Below are 21311 nucleotides of genomic sequence, written 5' to 3' on the forward strand. Positions count from 1 at the left end.
AAGATAGAGAGAGAGGTAGAGGTCTTCCTTCCGCTGGTTCACTCCCCAAATGGCCGCAACGGCTGGAGCTACATTGATCCAAAGCCGGGAGCCTCCTTCTGGTCTCCCATGTGGGCGCAGGGGCTCAAGCGCTCAGGCCATCTTCCACTGCTTTCCCAGGCCATAGTAGAGAGCTGGATTGGAAGAGGAGTAGCTGGGACTTGAACTGGTGCCCATATGGGATGCTGGCGCCCCAGGCAGAGGTTTAACCTACGGCGCCACAGCGCCAGCCCCAGTAATTTTTTTCTAACTTTTTTTTTTTTTTTTAAACTTGAAATAGCTACACAGAGAGATGGAGAGACAGAGAAAGAGAGATCTTCCATCTGCTGATTCATTTCCCATTTGGCCTCAGTTGCCAGGGCTGAGCTGGGCCAAAGCCAGGAGCCACGAGCATCATCCAGACCTCTGACGTGGTTACAGGAGACGAAACACTTAGGCCATTCTCCTCTGCTTTTCTCAGGGAGCTGGATCAGCAGTGGAACAGCCGGGACTAGAACTGGTGCCCATGTGGGATGTCAGTATCACAGGAAGCAACTTTACCCACTACACCACATCAGGGGCCCATTGAAATTTTCAACATAGAGTAGTTTGAGAATTTTACAATGAACACCCATAAGCCCACCACTTAGATTTATTTATTTATTTATTTATTTTTATTTTTGACAGGCATAGTGGACAGTGAGAGAGAGAGAGAGATAGAGAGAAAGGTCTTCCTTTTTTGCCGTTGGTTCACCCTCGAATGGCCACCGCGGTAGGCGCGCTGCGGCCGGCGCACCGCGCTGATCCGATGGCAGGAGCCAGGTGCTTCTCCTGGTCTCCCATGGGGTGCAGGGCCCAAGCACTTGGGCCATCCTCCACTGCACTCCCTGGCCACAGCAGAGAGCTGGCCTGGAAGAGGGGCAACCGGGACAGGATCGGTGCCCCGACCAGGACTAGAACCCAGTGTGCCGGCGCCGCTAGGCAGAGGATTAGCCTATTGAGCCGCGGCGCCGGCCTAGATCTATTGTTAATATTTTACAACTCTTGTTTTATCACTTACCTGTTCCTTTATTGTTTTTCTGTCAGTCAGTCTAATTTTGGATGTATTTCAAGAAATGCTTCTACTTAAATTCTTCAACTTGTATATCATTACTGTTCAGTATTTATTATTTTTTGTTTCGAAATGTGCATATAATGAAATGATGTACCTTTAGAGTACTTCGCTTGAATTTTAACAAACATACATATCTATAACCTAAAACTTTTCCAGAAATAAAATGCCACCATACCCCAGAAAGTTCCTTTATGCCCCTTCTAATCAATTTTTGTTGCTACTGACCAATGTCAGTCTTCTGATCACCAAAGATTAATTTTATCTTTTTAGAATTTCATTTAAATGGCTTCTTACATTCTGTTTTTGTGTTTGACTGCTTTCATTCAATATGCTTCTGAAATTCATTTGTCCTATTTTATTGTGGACATAGTGTTTGATTATATGAAAATACCCTATTTATTTTTTCCTTTTGGAGGATACCTGGATTTTGCCAGTTTTTTGGTTATGAATAGGGCTGCTGTGAATTTTATCTTATTGTGAATATATTTTTTTTACTTGTCTTGTGCAAATAACTCAGAGTGGAATGGTTGGGTCATAAGGTGGGTGTATGTTTACTTTTGAAAGAAACTGCCAAAATGTTATCTCAGCATTTTCACCAGCAATGTGTGAGAGTTCCACTTGATCTTTATCGTCACAAGTACTTAGTAATATCAGTCTTTGTAGCTTAGCCATACTGCTGAGTATATAGTGGTATCTCATTTTGGCGACTAATGATGTTCAGAACTTCTTATTGTCTTGCATTAACTAATTACACTTATTTTTGAAGAAATCTGTACAAATCTTTCATATTTTGAGGGTTTTTTTTTTTATTAGTTAGTTGTAGGAGTTAATTGAGTAGGATTAGATGCCAATAGTTTGTCAAGTAAACATTTTGCAGATATTTTCTCCCAGTGTGTGGCTTGCCTTTTAGTTCTCTTAATGATCCCTTTTGATGAACATAAAATTTTAATTTTGATGGAGTCTGATAATGTTTTTTTTCTTTTGTATGATAGTAATTTTTTAAAAATTCTTTTACTGATTTGAAAGGCAGAGAGAAACAGAGAGGTAGATAGATACATGCCATCTGCTGGTTCATTTTCAAATGCCTGCAACTGCAGGGACTGGGCCACTTTGAAGCTAGGAGATCTAGTAAAAAGTGAGTATCTGGTATCTGGCATGTACTTGACAGGGACCCATGTACTTGAGCCATCAATGGCTGTCTCCCAAGGTGAGCATTTGTAGGAAGCTGGAATTGGAAGCTGGGTGGAGACTTGAACACAGGCATTCCAATATGGGATGTGAATGTCCCAAACTATGTCTTAACTGCCATGCCAAATAACCTCCCCATTATGTGATAATAACTTTAAAAAATATTGAATGCTATAGAAACTAGAAAACAGATAAAGTAGAAATAGAACTATTTGAATTAATCTAAGTGTAAATTAAAGCTAACAGCTTTGTGATCTCTTCAAGTGTTCTCTAAGCCACAGAACTAAGCAAATACATGACTTAAGGTTGTTTTACTACAAGATACCATGACAGAGACTGAGAATTAAATGTACTTTATTTCTAAAAATGTACTTATTTGTTTGAAAGGCACAGTGATTCCGTTGGCTCATCCCAAATGCCTGGAATAGCTGAGGCTGGGTCATACCAAAGCCAGAATCCTAAAATTCAATCCAGATATTCCACATGATTGGCAGGAATCCAGTGACCTGAGCCATCACCTGCTGCTCATAGGGTATACAGTAGCAGTTAGCTGAATTGGATGTGGAGCTGGGACTTGAACCCAGGCACTCTGATGTGGGCATGCCCACTGGGATGTGGGCATCACTAGTGGTGCCTTAACCCTTTTGAAGTGTTCACTCCTAAATATATTTTCTTAGCCTGAAGGGGGAAAAACTCATTGTCTGTCAGTTAGGGATAAATATAAACTAACCTGGAAATAGTCATTGGTTGAAGTAAGAAAGAAAAAAATCCTAGTGTTCTTAATGTATGCTATCTCTTTGTTGGTGAATGGAATGTTATGTTTGTATATGTTACTCATCATTTGTTTGCAAGGTTGTATGTAATCATTTTTGTGATACTGCAGAACAGAATAGTTCCATTCAAAGTACTATTTTTCTTTGGATATAAAATAAGAAAATGTAGGCATATTTGTAGATTACATAAAAATCGATGGTAACACTTGAATTTAAAACAAAATAGACTAAATTTAATTTTCCACAACGTAAAAGCACTTTTCCTTAACATAAAAAAAACCTACATTTTTATTTAGGAATATTTTGAAGTATAGTTTTAAAATAATGCATGATCTGGAGACCTGCATTTTCACAGTATTGAAGCACTTAAACTATTAATTAGATACAGGTCAAAGATTCTGAGTATTATATTGACCCTTGTATGACAAGCTATCATCTTGGCATTTGAGAAAGGAAAGAAGTCTAAGTAATGGCCAGATTTCACTAAAATACGTTTCTTTCCGTTTCATCAGGATCTTAAATGTATTTCGGCACTGGGTTGAACACCATTTTTATGACTTTGAAAGAGATTTGGAATTGCTTGAAAGACTAGAATCCTTCATTTCAAGTGTAAGAGGTATTTATTTAAAAGTTTGATTAAATATTCTGTTGGACATGATTTTTTTTCAAATTTGGGAGACTTTTAATTAAGAAGCTAAACTTTTTCATTTTTAAAAAGCTGAAATAATGTTTGGAATGATTTTTTTATAGACTAAGGAGCCCATAATATTTATTCAGAAATAATCTGAAGTCTTAGAACCTTGCCTTTTCAGTTTTTGGGGAGAATATTTTCTTTTAAAGAAGCCAAAAATACTCTTTAATAAATTTAAGTGGTTTAATTTTTACCTTGTCTCAGAGTTGCCGTTGCTTCAGTTAAATAAAAATGTGTATAATTTTTTTGTTTTCATATTCTCCTTGATCTTGTTTTCTAGCTTTAGATGATTAACAGGTTTTTTTTTAGTAAGATTTATTTCCACTGGAAAAGTTTTTGATATATTTTGATACATTAAAGATAGGAATTTCCTACTTGAAATCTCTAAATCACAACCCATGAAGTAAGACTACAGGCCATGAACATTTAAACAAATACATATGTTATAAATTTTTATTATTGGATGAAGAACAATTATGTTTTATCTGACAGTAAAACACATTAAGAATACCATAAAAGGGGCTGGCGCTGTAGTGCAACAGGTTAAGGTGTGGTCTGCAGCACCAGCATCCCGCGTTGATGCCGCTTTGAATCGTGGCTGCACCACTTCTGACACACACACATACACACACATTAGAATAAATCAACAGTAAGTGGTGTGATATTAATGTCTAAAGTTTTTTTTTTTTCCTATCTGAGATATACCTGAGGATGACTAAATAATTCATGAGGAAAAGTTTATTTTTATAGAAATAATTCTACTAATAAGTGAAGAAGAAATGAACGATTATCACCCTTTATCAATTCCTGGTAAAATAATAGATGTAAGGAACTGGGCATATGAGTGGACAAACATCACAAAAAGAGAGAGAACTAGACATTGTATGCTTCTCTTAGAAGTGTTCTTTGCAAGTATTTGTATTAAAAAAAATTCTGGGTCATGTGTCTGGCTTGCAGAGAATATAGGTTACAGAAATATGGCAGGTGAAACCTTAGGGATGAAAGTGACAAATTGCAGGTCTGAGGAACACTTAAGGGCAAGTGATTCAGTTTCTTCAACAAATGAGTTGCAAGCAAAAATGATTGATAATGGCTAGCATTGTAGCGTAGCAGATAAAGCTGCCGTCTGTGATGCCAGCATTGCATAAGGGCTCTGGTTCAAGTCCTGGCTGCTCCACTTCAGATCCAGCTTCCTGCTAATGTGCCTGGGAAAGCAGCAGAGGACAGCTCAATTCCTTGGGCCCCTGCACCCACCTGGGAAACCTTCAAGAAGCTCCTGGCTCCTGGCTTCAGACTGGCCTATCTGGGGCCATTGCAACCATTTTTGGAGTGAACCAGCAGATGGAAGACTTCTCTATCTCCTGTCTCTCCCTCTTTCTCTCATTATTTTCAAATAAATGAAATAACTATTTTTAAAAAATGATTGATAAAGGTGAAGCCTACAGGAGACTTGAGACATACTGACTAAATGCAGTAAGTCTATCTTGTTTGTGTCTTTTCAAACAAACCAATTATAAGAAAACATTTGTCAGACACAAATAGTTCAACTAGTAAATGAGGAAGGAATACAATTCCCAGTAAAATAGTATATATAAGGAATTATCACGAGCAAAGAAACATCACAAAAGTAATTAACATCGGCCGGTGCCGCGGCTCAATAGGCTAATCCTCTGCCTGGGGCGCCGGCACACCGGGTTCTAGTCCTGGCCGGAGCGCCGGATTCTGTCCCGGTTGCCTCTCTTTCAGGCCAGCTCTCTGCTGTGGCCCAGGAGTGCAGTGGAGGATGACCCAAGTGCTTGGGCCCTGCACCCCATGGGAGACCAGGAGAAGCACCTGGCTCCTGGCTTCGGATCAGCGCGGTGCGCTGGCCACAGTGCACTGACCACAGCGGCCACTGGGGGGAATGAACCAACGGCAAAGGAAGACCTTTCTCTCTCTCTCTCTCTCACTGTCCACTCTGCCTGTCAAAAAAAAAAATAAAATAAAAAAAGAAAAAGAAATTAACACCAACAATATTTGAAGATAAGAAGTTGTCAGTTTAAAACATTTTCTTTATAATTTTAGAGACATTTAGGGAGTCTGCTCTTTATAAATGCCTGTAATGGCCAGGACTGAGCTGGGTCAAAGCGAGGAGCCAAGAACTCAATCCCTATCTCTCAAATGAATGGGCAAGTAACTCAATTACTTGAGCCATCACCACTGCCTCCCAGGATCTCCATTAGCAGGAGCCAGAACCAGGAATCTAACCCAGACACCCTGATGTGGGATGTAGGCATCTTAACCACTAGGCTAAAAGCCTGCTCCCCACAAGTTGTTATTTTTTATATGTGATAATGGTGTTAGAGTTATTATTTTGAAGAGACGTTTGGAGACAAATACTTAAACATGAATGCATGGTATGGTATCTTGAATTTCTTTCAGAATAACCTGGAGAGAGCGGAGGGGCTTGAGCCCTGAGTTGGTAGTTGTTGAAGTGAGGTGAAAATAAGAGATCTTATTTGTACTTCTATCTGTTAAGTAAAAGGTGTTTTTGTTTATATGTTCTTTTTCTAGGGAAAGCTATGAAGAAGTGGGTAGAATCAATTGCTAAGATCATTAAGAGGAAGAAGCAAGCTCAGGCAAATGGAATAAGCCATAATATTACCTTTGAGAGTCCACCTCCACCAATTGAATGGCATATCAGCAAGCCTGGACAGTTTGAAACATTTGATCTCATGACACTGCATCCAATAGAAATCGCACGTCAGCTAACACTTTTGGAATCTGATCTTTACAGGTAGACAACAAATGTCTTAATTAAATGTCCTTCTCTTTTTAAGAACCATAAACATACCTCTACCTATTTTTAAAACATTTTACAAATTATTCATGAGTGCTAAAAAATACTCTCGTGGACTTGGAAGACAGCTCACAGCACAGCTTTTAACTGTAACCTGTCCTGCAGGTGTAAGTCTTGTATCAATATGTAGGCCTAGATTAGGGCCTAGCCATTCTTCATGGAGGAGTGCAAGAGAGAAGACTAAAAGCAACAGCAGAGTAACCACTTTCAAGTTAATCACCCCTCTCCTACTACTGATAACTTTCTCACATTGCTGTAGAATGAGGTCATTCAGCCACGTCAGTACAGATGCTAGGCTCTTGACAACTAAATGAATTGAGTACTGAATGAGACAAGCTTTATTCTGTCCCTGACAACTCAGGCTTTTGCAGCTAACAATTCCCTGTCAAAAAAATTAGCCCTTATCACTCTCATTACACCAGAAGCTTTTCTGCATTCAGAAACAGGCCCACTTAAGAAGCTGTCCTGATTGGCAGCCATATTCGATTTACTGTGACTATACTGGGAAAAGCAACAATGTATAAAATTTATTGCTAAGGGATATGTAAGAAGGCACCAGAAATAAACTTTATAATCTTTGGAATTGGCCTCTGATTTTTCTTGACCATGCTATTCAGAATCAAGCCTTTGGCATACCCACTGGAGATTATCAGTATCTAGTTCAGAAGTGTTGTGTTACATTTGAAGTAATTTGAAATTTAGGGGGCCAGCGCTGTGGCGTAGCGGGTAAAGCCACTGCCTACAGTGCCAGCACCCCATATGGGTGCTGATTTGAGATCTGGCTGCTTCACTTCTGATCCAGCTCTCTGCTATGGCCTGGGAAAGAAGTGGAAGATGGCCCAAGTCTTTGGCTGCTAGCTTCAGATCAGCGCAACTCAGGCTGTTGCGGCCAGTTGGGGAGTGAACCAGCGGATGGAAGACCTCTCTCTCTCTCTCTGCCTCTCCTTCTCTCTGTGTGACTCTGACTTTCAAGTAAATAAATAAATTTAAAAAAAAGAAATTTAGGTAGGCTTTTTTGTTATTTTTTTATGCTTTGAGAATTTTTATAGATAGGAGCAAAGGGATTTGTGACTGGAGGTGAGCAAATAGTACTGAATCAAGGTTTTCTTTGTAGTGGAACTGTTATATAAATGGACATCAGAAAAAAACAAACCAATTAGCTCCTTGTGGAACTGCTTTGAGAACCTAGAAATACCTGTGTTCATTGATATGTATTATGGAATAAGGATAACATACATAAAAGATTGACATTCTTTGTAAACTGAGTTTCTGGTGAGATAATAGTGCCACCCAAAACTTATTTCAAAACTATTAGTAAGTGACCGTTTATATTCATATTTTTTAATAAATAACCACATCTGTGTAGGACATTGAGAGCAATGCTACTAGTCTGCTTTTCAGTTATGTTTTTTTGATTTAGTTTATGCAGTGATTTATTCAGCTCTTCTTACTAAATATCTCAAGCATCCTAAAAAGATAGAGAATAATATAATGAGAGCTCATGGGTAATAAAAGTTTTACAGATAAAATTGAAATCTTTCATGTAATTTTCACAATCCCATTGTTCTTTTCCCCAAGAAATAACTGTTAATCTGAATTTGGTATTTACTGTTGCCCTGTATATATTTATAGTTTCTATACATAAACACATGTTCTTAAACAGTGTATGGTATTATTTTACACATTTAAAAAATTTATGTATTTGAAAGTCAGAGCTACAGAGAGATTTCCGTTCACTGCTTCACTCCCCCTGTGGCCACTACGGCCAGGGCTGGACCAGCCAAAACCAGGAGCCACAAACTTCATCCAGGTCTCCCATTTGGGTGCCAGGGGCCCAAATACTTGGGCCATCTTCCACTGCTTATCCTAGGCCATTTTCAGGGAACTGGATTGGAAGTAGAGCAGCCAGGACACAAATTGGCATCACAGGCAGTGGCTATATCTGCTGCACTACAATGCTGATGCCCTGTTTTGCACATTTAAATAAAATTTATTTGAGAGGCACAGTGCACCCATCCTGATGTACTCCACAAATGTCCACAGCAACCCTGTAGCTGAAGGTGAGAGCCAGGATTGCCATCCAGGCCTTCCACATGGGTGGCAGGAGCCCAATTACTTTTTTTTTTTTTTTTAAAGATTTATTTATTTATTTATTTGAGAGTTATAGAGAGGCAGAGGCAGAGAAAAAGAGGTCTTCCATCCTCTGACTCACTCCCCAGATCAACAGCCAGAGCTATGTTGATCAGGAACCAGGAGCAGCTTCTGGTCTCCCACGCAGGTTCAGGGTTCCAAGGACTTGGGCCATCTTCTGCTGCTTTCCCAGGCCATAGCAGAGAGCTGGATCAGAAGAGGAGCAGCTGGGACTCGAAGCAGCACCCAGATGGGATGCCAGCACTACAGGTGGTAGCTTTACCCACTATGCCACAGTGCCGGCTCCTATGCACATTTTTAAACTGTATATACGTATGCATTGTTTTTTCAGCATTGGTTTACCAAATTGATTTTGGTGTTTTAGTAGTTCATAAGTCTAGTTTTGGTTTGCTGCTCTGTCATACTCCATTGTATGAACACTGCAGCTTCTTGTTGAGTTACTAAGTTATTTAGAAGTTTTCACTCTTGGAAACAATGCTTTAGTGAACATTATTATGTTTTCTTATAGCTTTGTATAAGAGTTTTTGTTTGGTATATAACTAGTAGAAGAATTGCTAAGTCCATCTAGTGTGTATAATTGTACTTTAAAAAGTTAGTGAAGGGGCCGGAATTGCGGGCTAGGGGGTTAAACTGCCACCTGCAGTGCCAGCATCCTGTGTGGTCACTGGTTCAAGTCCCAGCTGCTCCACTTCCTATCCAGCTCCCTGCTAATGTGCCTGGGAAAGCAATGGAAGATGGTACAGGTGCTTGTGCCCCTGCACCCCTATGGGAAGAAATTACTGGCTCCTGGGTTTGGACTAGCCCAGCTGCTGCCATTGCAGCTTATTTGGGGGATGAACCAGTAGACAGAAGATATCTCCCTCTTTCTCTCCCTCACTCTCTATAACTCTGCCTTTCAAATAAATAAAATTAATCTTAAAAAAAGAAGTTAGTGGAAATTTTATTAAAAGGTAAGTTTATTTTAAGGCAAAACATTTTTGGAAGCCATACAGATTTTTTCTTAATACACATTTTCCACAAACTCATGTATCTTCAGTACTATAAGGTATTACCAAATTGTTTTGCATAATGATTATAAATTTTTGTTTCTTTATCAATGTTGGAGAATTCTTTCTTTATCATATTTTTACCCAGCTGGTACTATCAGACGTTTGTTAGTCTGACAGGAGTAGTGTGGGGTTTCATTGCAGTTTTATGATCTTTTTGTTCCTTACTAAGAGACCAAGTGGTTCTTGTTTGTAGCTATTCAAGATTGCTCCTTTATGAATTACTTGTTATGTGCTCAGTCATTTATCCTTTGGGTTGTCTTTTTTCTTAGTTTTAGGATCCTTCATAAAAGTTGCCCTTTTCCTGAGATTTAGGATTCTTGGTAAGAGTTAAGTTACAATGATTTTTTGAATTCCACAGGAAAGTCCAACCTTCTGAGCTTGTGGGGAGTGTGTGGACCAAAGAAGATAAAGAAATAAATTCTCCAAATTTATTAAAAATGATTCGTCATACTACAAATCTCACCCTCTGGTTTGAAAAGTAAGTTTCTATTTACTCTGACTTATTACTCATTAACAGTCATAGTATGAACTCATATTCAAGCTTAAAGCCTGTAAAATAGATTTCTTGTTTTCTCAATGAGGTGAAAAAACTATTCTAAGCCATGAATTCTTTGTTGCTGTTAGATGCATTGTGGAAGCAGAAAATTTTGAAGAACGTGTGTCAATACTAAGTAGAATTATAGAAATTCTGCAAGTTTTTCAAGATTTGAATAATTTCAATGGTGTGTTGGAGATCGTCAGTGCAGTAAATTCAGTGTCAGTGTACAGACTAGACCATACCTTCGAGGTAAGTTTTAGGCTTTGCTATTTCATCCTTTTGGAGGAAGATAAAGTTAATGTGAAAGTTTACTTCTACTACTTATCATTTTGAGTAAATCCTTTGTAAATACATCTTTTTCCCTTAAACACAGTGATAAAAAGATACTGGATAAAAATCAGTGTGCAGTATAAGCCTAGGGTTCATCAGAAAATATGGGATTTATGCCTCTTTTTAATATCCTTACCTAAATGTAATAAAGACCCAAGTGAATTTTTTTCAGTGGCACATTGATTGATAGTCTCAAATAAATGAGAAAGCATTTTCAGTTATACAGATACCTTCTTAATCAACTTAAGTATATAGTAAAAAAAAAAAACATGGCAAGAACTCTTTCTAAAATTTATTTGAATGTTTCAATAATAAAATAATGCATTTAATATTTATTTAAAAGTTTTGAGATGCAAGAAATAGAATTATATATTTTGTGTGCATTTTTAATTACAAAATTGAGATTATATTGTGCATAGATTTTTGTGACCTGTGTCGTCTTCACATACACAATTTTCTTTTATTAGCTAGTTTTCAAAATTAAGATTTTTAATGATTGCATGGTTTTCTATCTCATGAATAAACCAGAATTTACTCCATCAACTCTATTATGGGACAGTTATTTCTGATTTTTGCTGTGCTAAATAATTTAGTGGTTGACGTTTGACATAAGGGTTAAGATACTGGGGCCAGCACTGTGGCGCAACTGGTTAAAGTCGTGGCCTGCAGCGCCAGCACCCCTTTTGGGTGCTGGTTCAGTCCCAGCTGCTCCACTTCTGATCCAGCTCTCTGCTTTGGTCTGGGAAAGCAGTAGAAGATGGCCCATGTTCTTGGGCCCCTGCACCTATGTGGGAGACCTGGGAGAAGCTCCTGGCTCCTGGCTTCGGATCAGCTCAGCTCTGGCTGTTGTGTTCATTTGGGGAGTGAACTGGTGGATGGAAGACCTCTCTCTCTCTCTCTCTTTCTCTCTCTCTAACTCTTTCAAATAAGTAAAATAAATATTTTTTTTAAAAAAAGGGTTAAGATACTGCTTGAGATACCTGCATCCTGGGTTCAAGTCCTAATTCTGCTTCCAGTTCTGACTTACTGCTAATAACGCGCACTCTGGGAAGCATAGTTGGATCCCTGCCACCCACGTGGGATACCCAGATTGAGTTCCTAGCTCTTGACTTCATTTCAGTGACCCAAATACCTGTTGCAGGTATTTGGTCAGTGATCCAGCTATGGGGGATCTCTATCCATCTCTTTTTATCTTTTTGCTTTTCAAAATAGATACACCTTTTTTAAAAAAAATTTACCATAGGATATCCATATATACAAATCTTTGTAAAAATTTGATTTTTCTCCTAGAATAAATTTTTTTTGAAGATTTATTTATTTATTTGAAAGAGTTAAGGAGAGAGGGAAAGACAATAGACAAAGAAAGAAAGATATCTTCCATTTGCGGGTTCACTCCCCAAATGGCTTCAACAGCTTGGGCCTGGACAGGCTGAAGCCAGGAGTCTGGAACTCCATCTGCGTCTCTCATGTGGGAAGTAGGGGCACAAGTATTTGTGCCATCTTCTGCTGCTTTCCCTGGCACATTAGCAAGGAGTTGAATTGGAAATGGAGCAGCTGGAACTTGTAGGGGTGTTCATATGGGATGCTGGTGTTGCAAGTAGTGTCTTAACCTGCTGTGCCCACACTGCCAGCCCCCTAGAATAAATTTCTATTGGTGAAAATCCTGGGTCAGAATATTTGTACATTTTAAGACTTTTCATAGGTTTTTTGGTTGGATTTATTTTATTTATTTTGTAAGGCAGAGTTAGGGAAAGAAGGGGAGAGATAGGGAGAGATGAAACTTCTCATACTTTTGCCAAAGTGTTTCCTAATAAGACATGAAAAATGTTGCTGGGTATTCACTGTTTTTTTTTAAAAAGATTTATTTATATATTTATTTATTTATTTGAAAAGAATTACAGAGAGGCAGAGGTAGAGAGCTATAGATTATATGGGTCAAAAATAAAAACTCTCATTTTAAAAATTAAATGTCTATTTTTAAATGTTTATTGGCTGCTTTTCTTTGTGATTTATCTGTTCATGTCCTTTGGTGGTTATATTTTATTGATTATTATATAGACTTTAAGTAGATACTAAAGATTTTAACTTGGTCAAACTCTATTTTCCCATTTGTATATACCTTTGTTTTTACCTGCTTTTCAATTAAAAATACACTTTGACATATTTCATAAATCAAAATCTATGTTTATGAATTATTCCTTTACTTTTATATCTTGGAAATCTTTCTGTTAGTGAAGGGTAGTAAGTTATAAGCTCGCCTATACAAATATTGCTTTTGGGGGGCTGGCACTGTGGCACAGCGGGTTAAAGCCCTGGCCTGCTGCACCATCATCCTATTTGGGCTCCGGTTTGAGTGCCAGCTACTCCACTTCTGACCCAGTTCTCTGCTATGGCCTGGGAAAGCAGTGGAAGATGGCTCAACTCTTTGGGCCCCAGCACCTGCGTGGGAGTCCCGGAAGAAGCTCCTGGCTCCTGGCTTTGGATCAGCTTAGCACTGGCTACTGCAGTCATTGGGATGGAAAACCTCTCTCTTTCTCTCTCTCTCTCTCTCTCTCTCTCTCTTTCTCTTTCTCTCTCTCTCTCAACCTATCTCTGTAACTCTGTCTTTCAAATAAATAAAATAAATCTTTTTTTTTAAATATTGCCTTTGGGGCTGTGAATTTTTACAGTCTTTCTGAAAAGTCATCTAGCAATGTATTTGAAATCAGAAGTACACATATCTTAAAGAAAATCCTAAAGAAGTAAAATATCAGATTTTGTAATGTTATGTGCACATAGTATTTATAGTTGTAGAAAACAAGAAGTTACCTGAATGCCCCTCTCTAGGAGAATAATTACATGCATTATCTTAACAACTGTAGTGTGAAATATTATTCAGCTATGGAAAAAAAAAGTGACTGGATCTATGTGTATTGTCTTGGAAAAATACTTGTGATTGTTTTGGGCAAAATCCATAAGAAAGCTTCAGAATAACTTATGATTCCATTGTAATATAACAAAAAGAAAAACTATAAACTTTTAAGTGAAGTTACTTGAATATTGACAATAGTGTAGAAGGATGTATATTCCTTTCTTTTTTTTTTAAGATTTATTTTATTTGTTTGAAAGTCAGAGTTACAGAGAGAGGTAGAGATAGAGAGAGAGGTCTTCCAACCGCTGGTTCACTCCCCAGATGGCTGCAGCGGCCGGAGCTGCACCAAAGTGGAGCCAGGAGCCAGGAGCCTCCTCCGGGTCTCCCACGTGGGTGCAGGGACCCAAGGACTTGGGCCATCTTCTACTGCTTTCCCAGGCCGTATCAAAGAGCAGGATCAGAAGAGGAGCAGCCAGGGCCAGAACTGGCACCCATATGGGATTCCGGCACTTCAGGCCAGGGCTTTAACCCGCTGCGCCACAGCACCGGCCCCTGTATATTCTTTTCTTAACATTGCTTTCTTTTCTTTCTTTCTTTCTTTCTTTCTTTTTTTTTTTTTTTTTTTTTTGACAGGCAGAGTGGACAGTGAGAGAGAGAGAGACAGAGAGAAAGGTCTTCCTTTGCCGTTGCTTCACCCTCCAATGGCCGCCGCGGCTGGCGCGCTGCGTCTGGCGCACCGCGCTGATCTGATGGCAGGAGCCAGGTGCTTCTCCTGGTCTCCCATGGGGTGCAGGGCCCAAGCACTTGGGCCATCCTCCACTGCACTCCCTGGCCACAGCAGAGAGCTGGTCTGGAAGAGGGGCAACCGGGACAGAATCCGGCGCCCCGACCGGGACTAGAACCTGGGGTGCTGGCGCCGCAAGGTGGAGGATTAGCCTATTGAGCCGTGGCGCCGGCCCAATATTGCTTTCTTTAGTGGGTTGTAATTAGAGGAGAGTAGAGGAAAAACTGCATTATATATGCATTTTAATTTCTATAATTTTTAATTTCAGTTCTGATTTTGAAAAACTCTGGCATAGTTTATTCATTTTGATATGTTGGGTTTTAATTATTTAAAAATATTGGATACACAACAGTATTTGTAAAATTATGTATTAAATATAAAGAATAAAAAAAAAAAACCTATCTCTGAGGCATCCAGTTTAAGAACCCCTCCCAATTCTACCTCCTTCCTTGCCTCCTCAGGATCAACCACCATTCTGAATTTTACGCTTTATGTCTCTAAACTTTATTATTTGTTTGAATATTTAATTTTATATGAATATAACTCTACAGTGACTTTCACTCAATATTATGTCTCCTAAAATTTTTCCATGTTTTTTCTTGTAACTGTAGCTCATAGTCATTTAATAGCTATATTACAAGAATAAATTTACCAAAATGTACTTTTCACTTATTAGTTAAGGATTATTTGGGTTGTTTCCACTGTTGGGCAATCATCAGCATTTGTGCTATGAGCATTTTTTACATGTATGTACACATGCACACACATACAAGACCCTAAAAGAATTTGTAGAAGTAGATTACTAAGTAATAGGATATGGGTATCTTCTACTCTGCTAGATAAGGCTAAATTGTTTTAAGTAGTTGTACTAATTTGCACTCTAATCAAAAATTTATGAGATCCAATTATTTCACGTAGTCACCAACCCTGGTATTGTTAATCCTTTAAATTTTTCTAGTCTTGTAGTTTGGGTTTCTATTTCCCTAATATCAAATGTTTATTGATTCTTTGTATTTCTTCTTGTGGAAGTTTTCAAACTTTCATTGTTAGCTTTTTCTTGTGGAATTGTATGAATTCTCTTATATTCTTTATTCTAATCTTTTGTCAATTATGTGTGCTATAAATATCTCTTCCTAGATTGAAGCTCTCTCTTTTTTAATCTCTTATGATTCTTTTTGAGAACAGGAATTCTTAATTTAGTCAAATGCACTTATTTTTTACTTTGTAATTAGCATTTTTGTATCCAATTTAATAGATTTCCCCTCTGTGTCTTAATATTTTGTCTTTCTCATGAAATCTTTAATATGGCTAAGAATGAATTTTGAATATGAATAATGTTGGAGTCTAATTTCAAATTTTGTTCTATACGCCTACCCAGTTGCTACCATGCATTTATTTCCATCTTTGCCCCATTAATCTGAAGTGTTACCTGTACTGTTAGTCAAGGGTCCACATATGTGGGGCTGTTTCTGGTTTTTCTCCTCTGTTCCTTTTTTTTGTTTGTTTGATTTCTCCTGTGTCAATGCCATATGTCTTATTTGCCATAACTTTATATTAGTTCTTGAGAAAGAATAGGATAAGTTTCCACCAACCTTATTTATTTTCATTTTTAAAAGTGGACCTATTGGCCCTTTGTTTTTTCTGTGTAAATTTTTGATTCAGTGTAAGTTACATTAAGAATTTGAATATTTAATAGGAGTTGCATTAGATTTATAAGACAGTTAGTGAAGAGTTGACATTTTAACAGTGATGAATCTTCCCAACCATGGACATAGTTTATCTCTCCCTTTATTTACTCATTTAGTGAACTTTCATTGTTTTCCTGACAGATAGCTCACACTGATTTTGTTAGATTTTTATTAGATTATTTTTTTAAATCATGTCTTCTTTATTGATGATAGATTTTCATATATAAAAATAAAGTTGATTTTTGGTTATTGGTTTTATAGAAAACATTAGTAAATTCGCATTACTAGTCTATATGTGAATTTATTTAAGTTTTTTTCCTAGGCAGTCATATGCTCTATAAATAGTGACAGAATTTTTTCTTTTCTTGTCCGTGTTAGCTAGGACTTCTTTGTAGTGCTGAAAAGGCTACAATGCAGTCATCTTTATTTTAGCGGTTTTTTTTTTTAAATTAATTAATTTTTTTTTTTTTGACAGGCAGAGTGGATAGTGAGAGAGAGAGACAGATAGGAAGGTCTTCCTTTTTGCCGTTGGTTCACCCTCCAATGGCCGCTGCGGCCGGCGTATCTCGCTGATCCGAAGCCAGGAGCCAGGTGCTTCTCCTGGTCTCCCATGCGGGTGCAGGGCCCAAGCACTTGAGCCATCCTCCACTGCCTTCCCGGGCCATAGCAGAGAGCTGGCCTGGAAGAGGGGCAACCGGGATAGAATCCGGCGCCCTAACTGGGACTAGAACCCGGTGTGCTGGCGCCACAAGGCGGAGGATTAGCCTGTTAAGCCACGGTGCCGGCCTATTTTAGCGTTTTCTTTAACTTTAAGGAAATACATTGAATAGTTTTTCAAGTGTGATGTTTGCTGTGGGTTTTGTGTGTATGTGTGTGTGCGTTCATGTGTTATAAACTTTAAAAAAAGGTTTTTTTAAAATTTCTTTATTTGAGAGGCAGAGAGAGAGAGAGTGCGTTCCCACCTACTGGTTCACTCCCAAAGTGCCTGGGAGCCAAAAACTCAATCCAGTTCTGGCAGGGACCCAACCACTGCCTCAGAGTACACATTAGCAGAAAGCTGGGCCTTGAACCCAGACACTCTGAAAAAGGACGTGGGTATCCCAACCATAGTCTTAACCACTATGCCAAACACCTGCCTCATGTGTAAATACTTCAAAATAATTTACAGTAAGAAAATGTAATAAATAGAAGTCCATGTACTTAATTTGTTTACTACGTTTTTGTTAGAATTTTCTTACTTTCCTTCTCTTTACCAAAATTCACTTTACCCCTTCTTTCAATAGAAAACTGTTTGAATACCAAGGGATTATAATTTTCTTCTCCTGCCTCTGTAACTTGAAGAATCCCTGGCTAATCAGAATTATAACTAACAGAGTCCTGAGGAAGAAATTTTTTTTCTTGTTTAATCCTCTGTTTATATTGGAAAAAACTAAAGTTTTAGGTTTTATACTTATAAAGAAAAAAATCATTTCAGACAATGCCAAGGAATAACAATTTTATAAAATTTAAAACTCTACATTGTAAATATGATTGAATTGTTTTTAAAATTATACTCAATTTATATTTTTTAAAGGCATTGCAGGAAAGAAAACGAAGAATTTTGGATGAAGCTGTTGAATTGAGTCAAGATCACTTTAAAAAATACCTAGTAAAACTTAAGTCAATCAATCCACCTTGTGTGCCTTTTTTTGGTAAGTTACTAAATATGAATATATTTAGAGAATGAGTGTGTTGTAGCGAAAAGAAAAGGCTAGGCAGTAGAGGCAGGTTGTCCCTACTTTTTATCATCTTATCTACTTTTATTGGCTATATATATTACTAAGAAAATCTTAAACTCTTTACATCATTACCTATGCAATAATGATTATGACAGTTACCTCATTGAGTTGTTGTAAGACTTAAAGATATTTTAACTATACTACCTGATACAAAGTCTAGCACATAGTAGGCACAGGTGAAATGGTAACTTATTTTTATTTTATCTCTCTAGTTATATCACTGCTGCAATGTTTGTTTCCCCCATTTAAAAAAAAATCATGTTTTCTCTATATTAGAGGCTTTTAGGTGACTTTTCAATTCAGAATTAAGATATTGTTATACATTAGGCAGCATTTTGTACGGTAAAGTTTTCTTAAACATAGTCATGTGTTGCTTAACGACAGAGACACGTTCTGAGAAATGCGTCTTTAGGTGATTTCACTGTTGCATGAGCATCATAGAGTACACTTGACAAACTTAGGTGGGATAGGTCAGTGCCTCAGTGTGACTTACAATCTAGACTCAGTAAACTTGAGATAAATGAGGCCACTGCCACTGTAACGTGTCAGTGTTTTACAGGGAACTTTTTTTGTAAGTATAAGATAGAATATACTCTTAGCAGTAAAAAGTGTGATATAGTAAATATATAAACCAGCACCATAATCATTTATCATTAGCAAGTATTATGCACTGTTGATAACTGTGCAACTCTGTTGTATGACTGGCAGCACAGTCGGTTTGTTTACATGGACATTACCACATGACATGAGTGATGTGTTGTGCTACAACAGTATGATGAATGCTGCATCATTAGGTGACAGGAATTGTTCAGCTCCATTATGTTATGGGACTGTCATCAAATATGTGGACTGTTGTTGACTGAAACTTTGTTATGCAGCTCATCACTATTCTATTGATAAAGAATGATTTGAATCATTTTCAACTTTAGCACTATTGACATTTTGGGCCAGTTAGTTCTGTGTTGTGAAGGGTTCTCATATACACTGTAGGAAGTTTAATAGCCTCTTTGCCTCTATTCACTGGATACCAGTAGTATGCTTCTCACTGTGATCACCCAAAGTGTTTCCAGATGTTCCCAGATATCCCATGGGGGACAAAATTGCTTCAAATTGAGAACTGTCAATTTAAATGAATCATTAGTTATGCATGAAAAAGAGATTAAAATCCTTTTTATATTCCAGGGGTGAGAAATAATTATTTTTCTATCTGAATTACAGGCTCTGAAAATAATTAATTTATAACTATGTAATTTATTAACCAAAATTGGCTTAAAATACTGATTAATAAGCACTTAAGATTATTAACCTTAAATATTTATAATCATATATTAAAAATTTGTTATAATAATATAACACAGAGGTTAGTGTTGTGACACAGTGTGTTAAGCCCCTGCTAGTGATGCAGGCATCTGTATCAGAGCACTTATTGAGTCCCAGCTATTTCACTTCCAATCTGACTCCCTGCTAGTGCATCTGGGAAAATAATGAAAGATGGCTGAAGTACTTGGGTTCCTGCAACCCCTGTGGAAGACCCTGATGGGGTTCCTGGCACCTGGGTTTGGCCTGGCCCAGGCCTGTTGCAGCCATTTGGGGAGTGAACCAATAGACAGATTTCTCCCTCTCTCTCACTTTCTCTCTCTGGCACTCTGTTGCAAATAATGAAATTTTTTAAAAATAGATTTAACACTTAAAATTTAGACTGTGAAATTAGGGTTTAGAAAATTTTAATTTAAAAGCTTTTAATATTTATTTTCATTTCATTTGACAGAGAAGAGTCTTCCATCCACTGTTTTACTCCCGAGGTGATCACAACAGCCTGGGCTGGGCCAGGCCAAAGCCGAGAGGCTAAAACTTAATCTGAGTCTTCCTCATGGTATCAGGGACTCAAGTACTTGAGTCATCTTCTGCCTCCCAGGGTGTGCATTAGCAGGAAGCTGTATGGGAATCAGGAAAGCATACATTCCAATATGGGATATGGATATCCCAAGCAGCAACTTAATGGCTGTACAACACTCCTGCCCCCAGTTAAGCTTAATTTGCCATCAGACTAGTAGTGTTCATTTTCTTTTTAAATTATTTCCATGTTTAAAAATTCTTACTGGAAAATTAATGAGTAAGTCTATTAAAGATATCAACATTTTAGGAATAGAATTGCTGAATTATATATGATGCCTTTCAATTTTATTAGGTCAAATATTGATTAACCAATTTTAAAATAACTTTTCTTTAAATGTTTTCTTTTATTAGGAATATATTTAACAAATATACTGAAGACTGAAGAAGGAAATAATGACTTCTTAAAAAAGAAAGGGAAAGATTTAATCAATTTCAGTAAGAGGAGGAAAGTTGCTGAAATTACTGGGGAAATTCAGCAATATCAGAATCAGCCTTACTGTTTACGGATAGAACCAGAAATGAGGGTAAATATTTTCTTTGCTTCTCTTTAAAAAGTATTCTCTAAGGGGCCGGCGCCACGGCTCAATAGGCTAATCCTCCGCCTTGCGGCACTGGCATACCGGGTTCTAGTCCCGGTCGGAGCGCGGGATTCTGTCCCGGTTGCCCCTCTTCCAGGCCAGCTCTCTGCTGTGGCCCAGGAGTGCAGTGGAGGATGGCCCAAGTGCTTGGGCCCTGTACCCGCATGGGAGACCAGGAGAAGCACCTGGCTCCTGGCTTTGGATCAGTGCGATGCGCCGGCTGCAGTGCGCCAGCCACGGCGGCCATTGGAGGGTGAACCAACTGCAAAAGGAAGACTTTTCTCTTTGTCTCTCTCTCTCTCTCACTGTCCACTCTGCCTGTCAAAAAATAAATAAATAAATAAAATAAAAATTAAAAAAAAGTGTTCTCTAAGAAATACCATAATCATTTATGATGCTATTTATCTTGCTATGAAAATAATAAGTTAATAGTCACTAGATAAGTTAATTATTCTACATTATCTACAGTTATTAATATTAGTAAGTACTTTGTCTTGAAAGTTTTGCTTCTTTGTGAGCTGGTTCAAGCAACAATTCCACAAAGTAGAAATGGAAGAAGCTTTCTGATGTCCATGCAGTAAAAAGAAAATCTGCTACTAGTATTACCATTGATTGAAAGCCATTTTAGGTATTTTACATGTGTTGTGATAACATTACATGACTGATTTCTTCAGATGAACTCTGTGTTTAAAGACTCAATAGGGGCTGGCACTGTGGCACCAGCATCCCAAATGGGCACTGGTTCTAGTCCCGGCTGCTCCTCTTCTAATCCAGCTCTCTGCTGTGGTCTGGGAAAGCAGTGGAGGATGGCCCAGGTCCTTGGGTCCCTGCACCCTCGTGGGAGACCGGGAAGAAGCACCTGGCTCCTGGCTTTGGATCGGCATGGCTCCGGCCGTTGAGGCCATTTGGGGAGTGAACCAACGGATGGAAGACCTTTCTCTCTGTCTCTCTCGCTTACTGTCTGTAACTCTGGCTGTCAAATAAATAAATCTTTAAAAAAAAATACTCATAGGGAGAGGCCATCATTGTGCTGCAGTGGATAAAG

At 38.1% G+C, this 21311-nt stretch overlaps 1 protein-coding gene across 2 annotated transcripts in view; it reads left to right on the plus strand.

Annotated features, from left to right (window-relative positions):
• SOS2 (SOS Ras/Rho guanine nucleotide exchange factor 2) overlaps positions 1 to 21311 on the plus strand; it is a 108166-nt gene that overhangs the window by 67289 nt on the left and 19566 nt on the right. For both annotated transcript variants that reach the window (XM_062205152.1, XM_062205153.1), the window contains exons 13-18: positions 3606 to 3709; positions 6338 to 6560; positions 10182 to 10301; positions 10448 to 10610; positions 17588 to 17705; positions 20040 to 20212. In XM_062205152.1, the coding sequence (XP_062061136.1) occupies positions 3606 to 3709; positions 6338 to 6560; positions 10182 to 10301; positions 10448 to 10610; positions 17588 to 17705; positions 20040 to 20212 (901 nt within the window). The remainder of the gene's footprint in view (positions 1 to 3605; positions 3710 to 6337; positions 6561 to 10181; positions 10302 to 10447; positions 10611 to 17587; positions 17706 to 20039; positions 20213 to 21311) is intronic.

Source organism: Lepus europaeus, chromosome 11 (genome assembly GCF_033115175.1).
Source record: "Lepus europaeus isolate LE1 chromosome 11, mLepTim1.pri, whole genome shotgun sequence".
Lineage (NCBI taxonomy): Eukaryota > Metazoa > Chordata > Mammalia > Lagomorpha > Leporidae > Lepus > Lepus europaeus.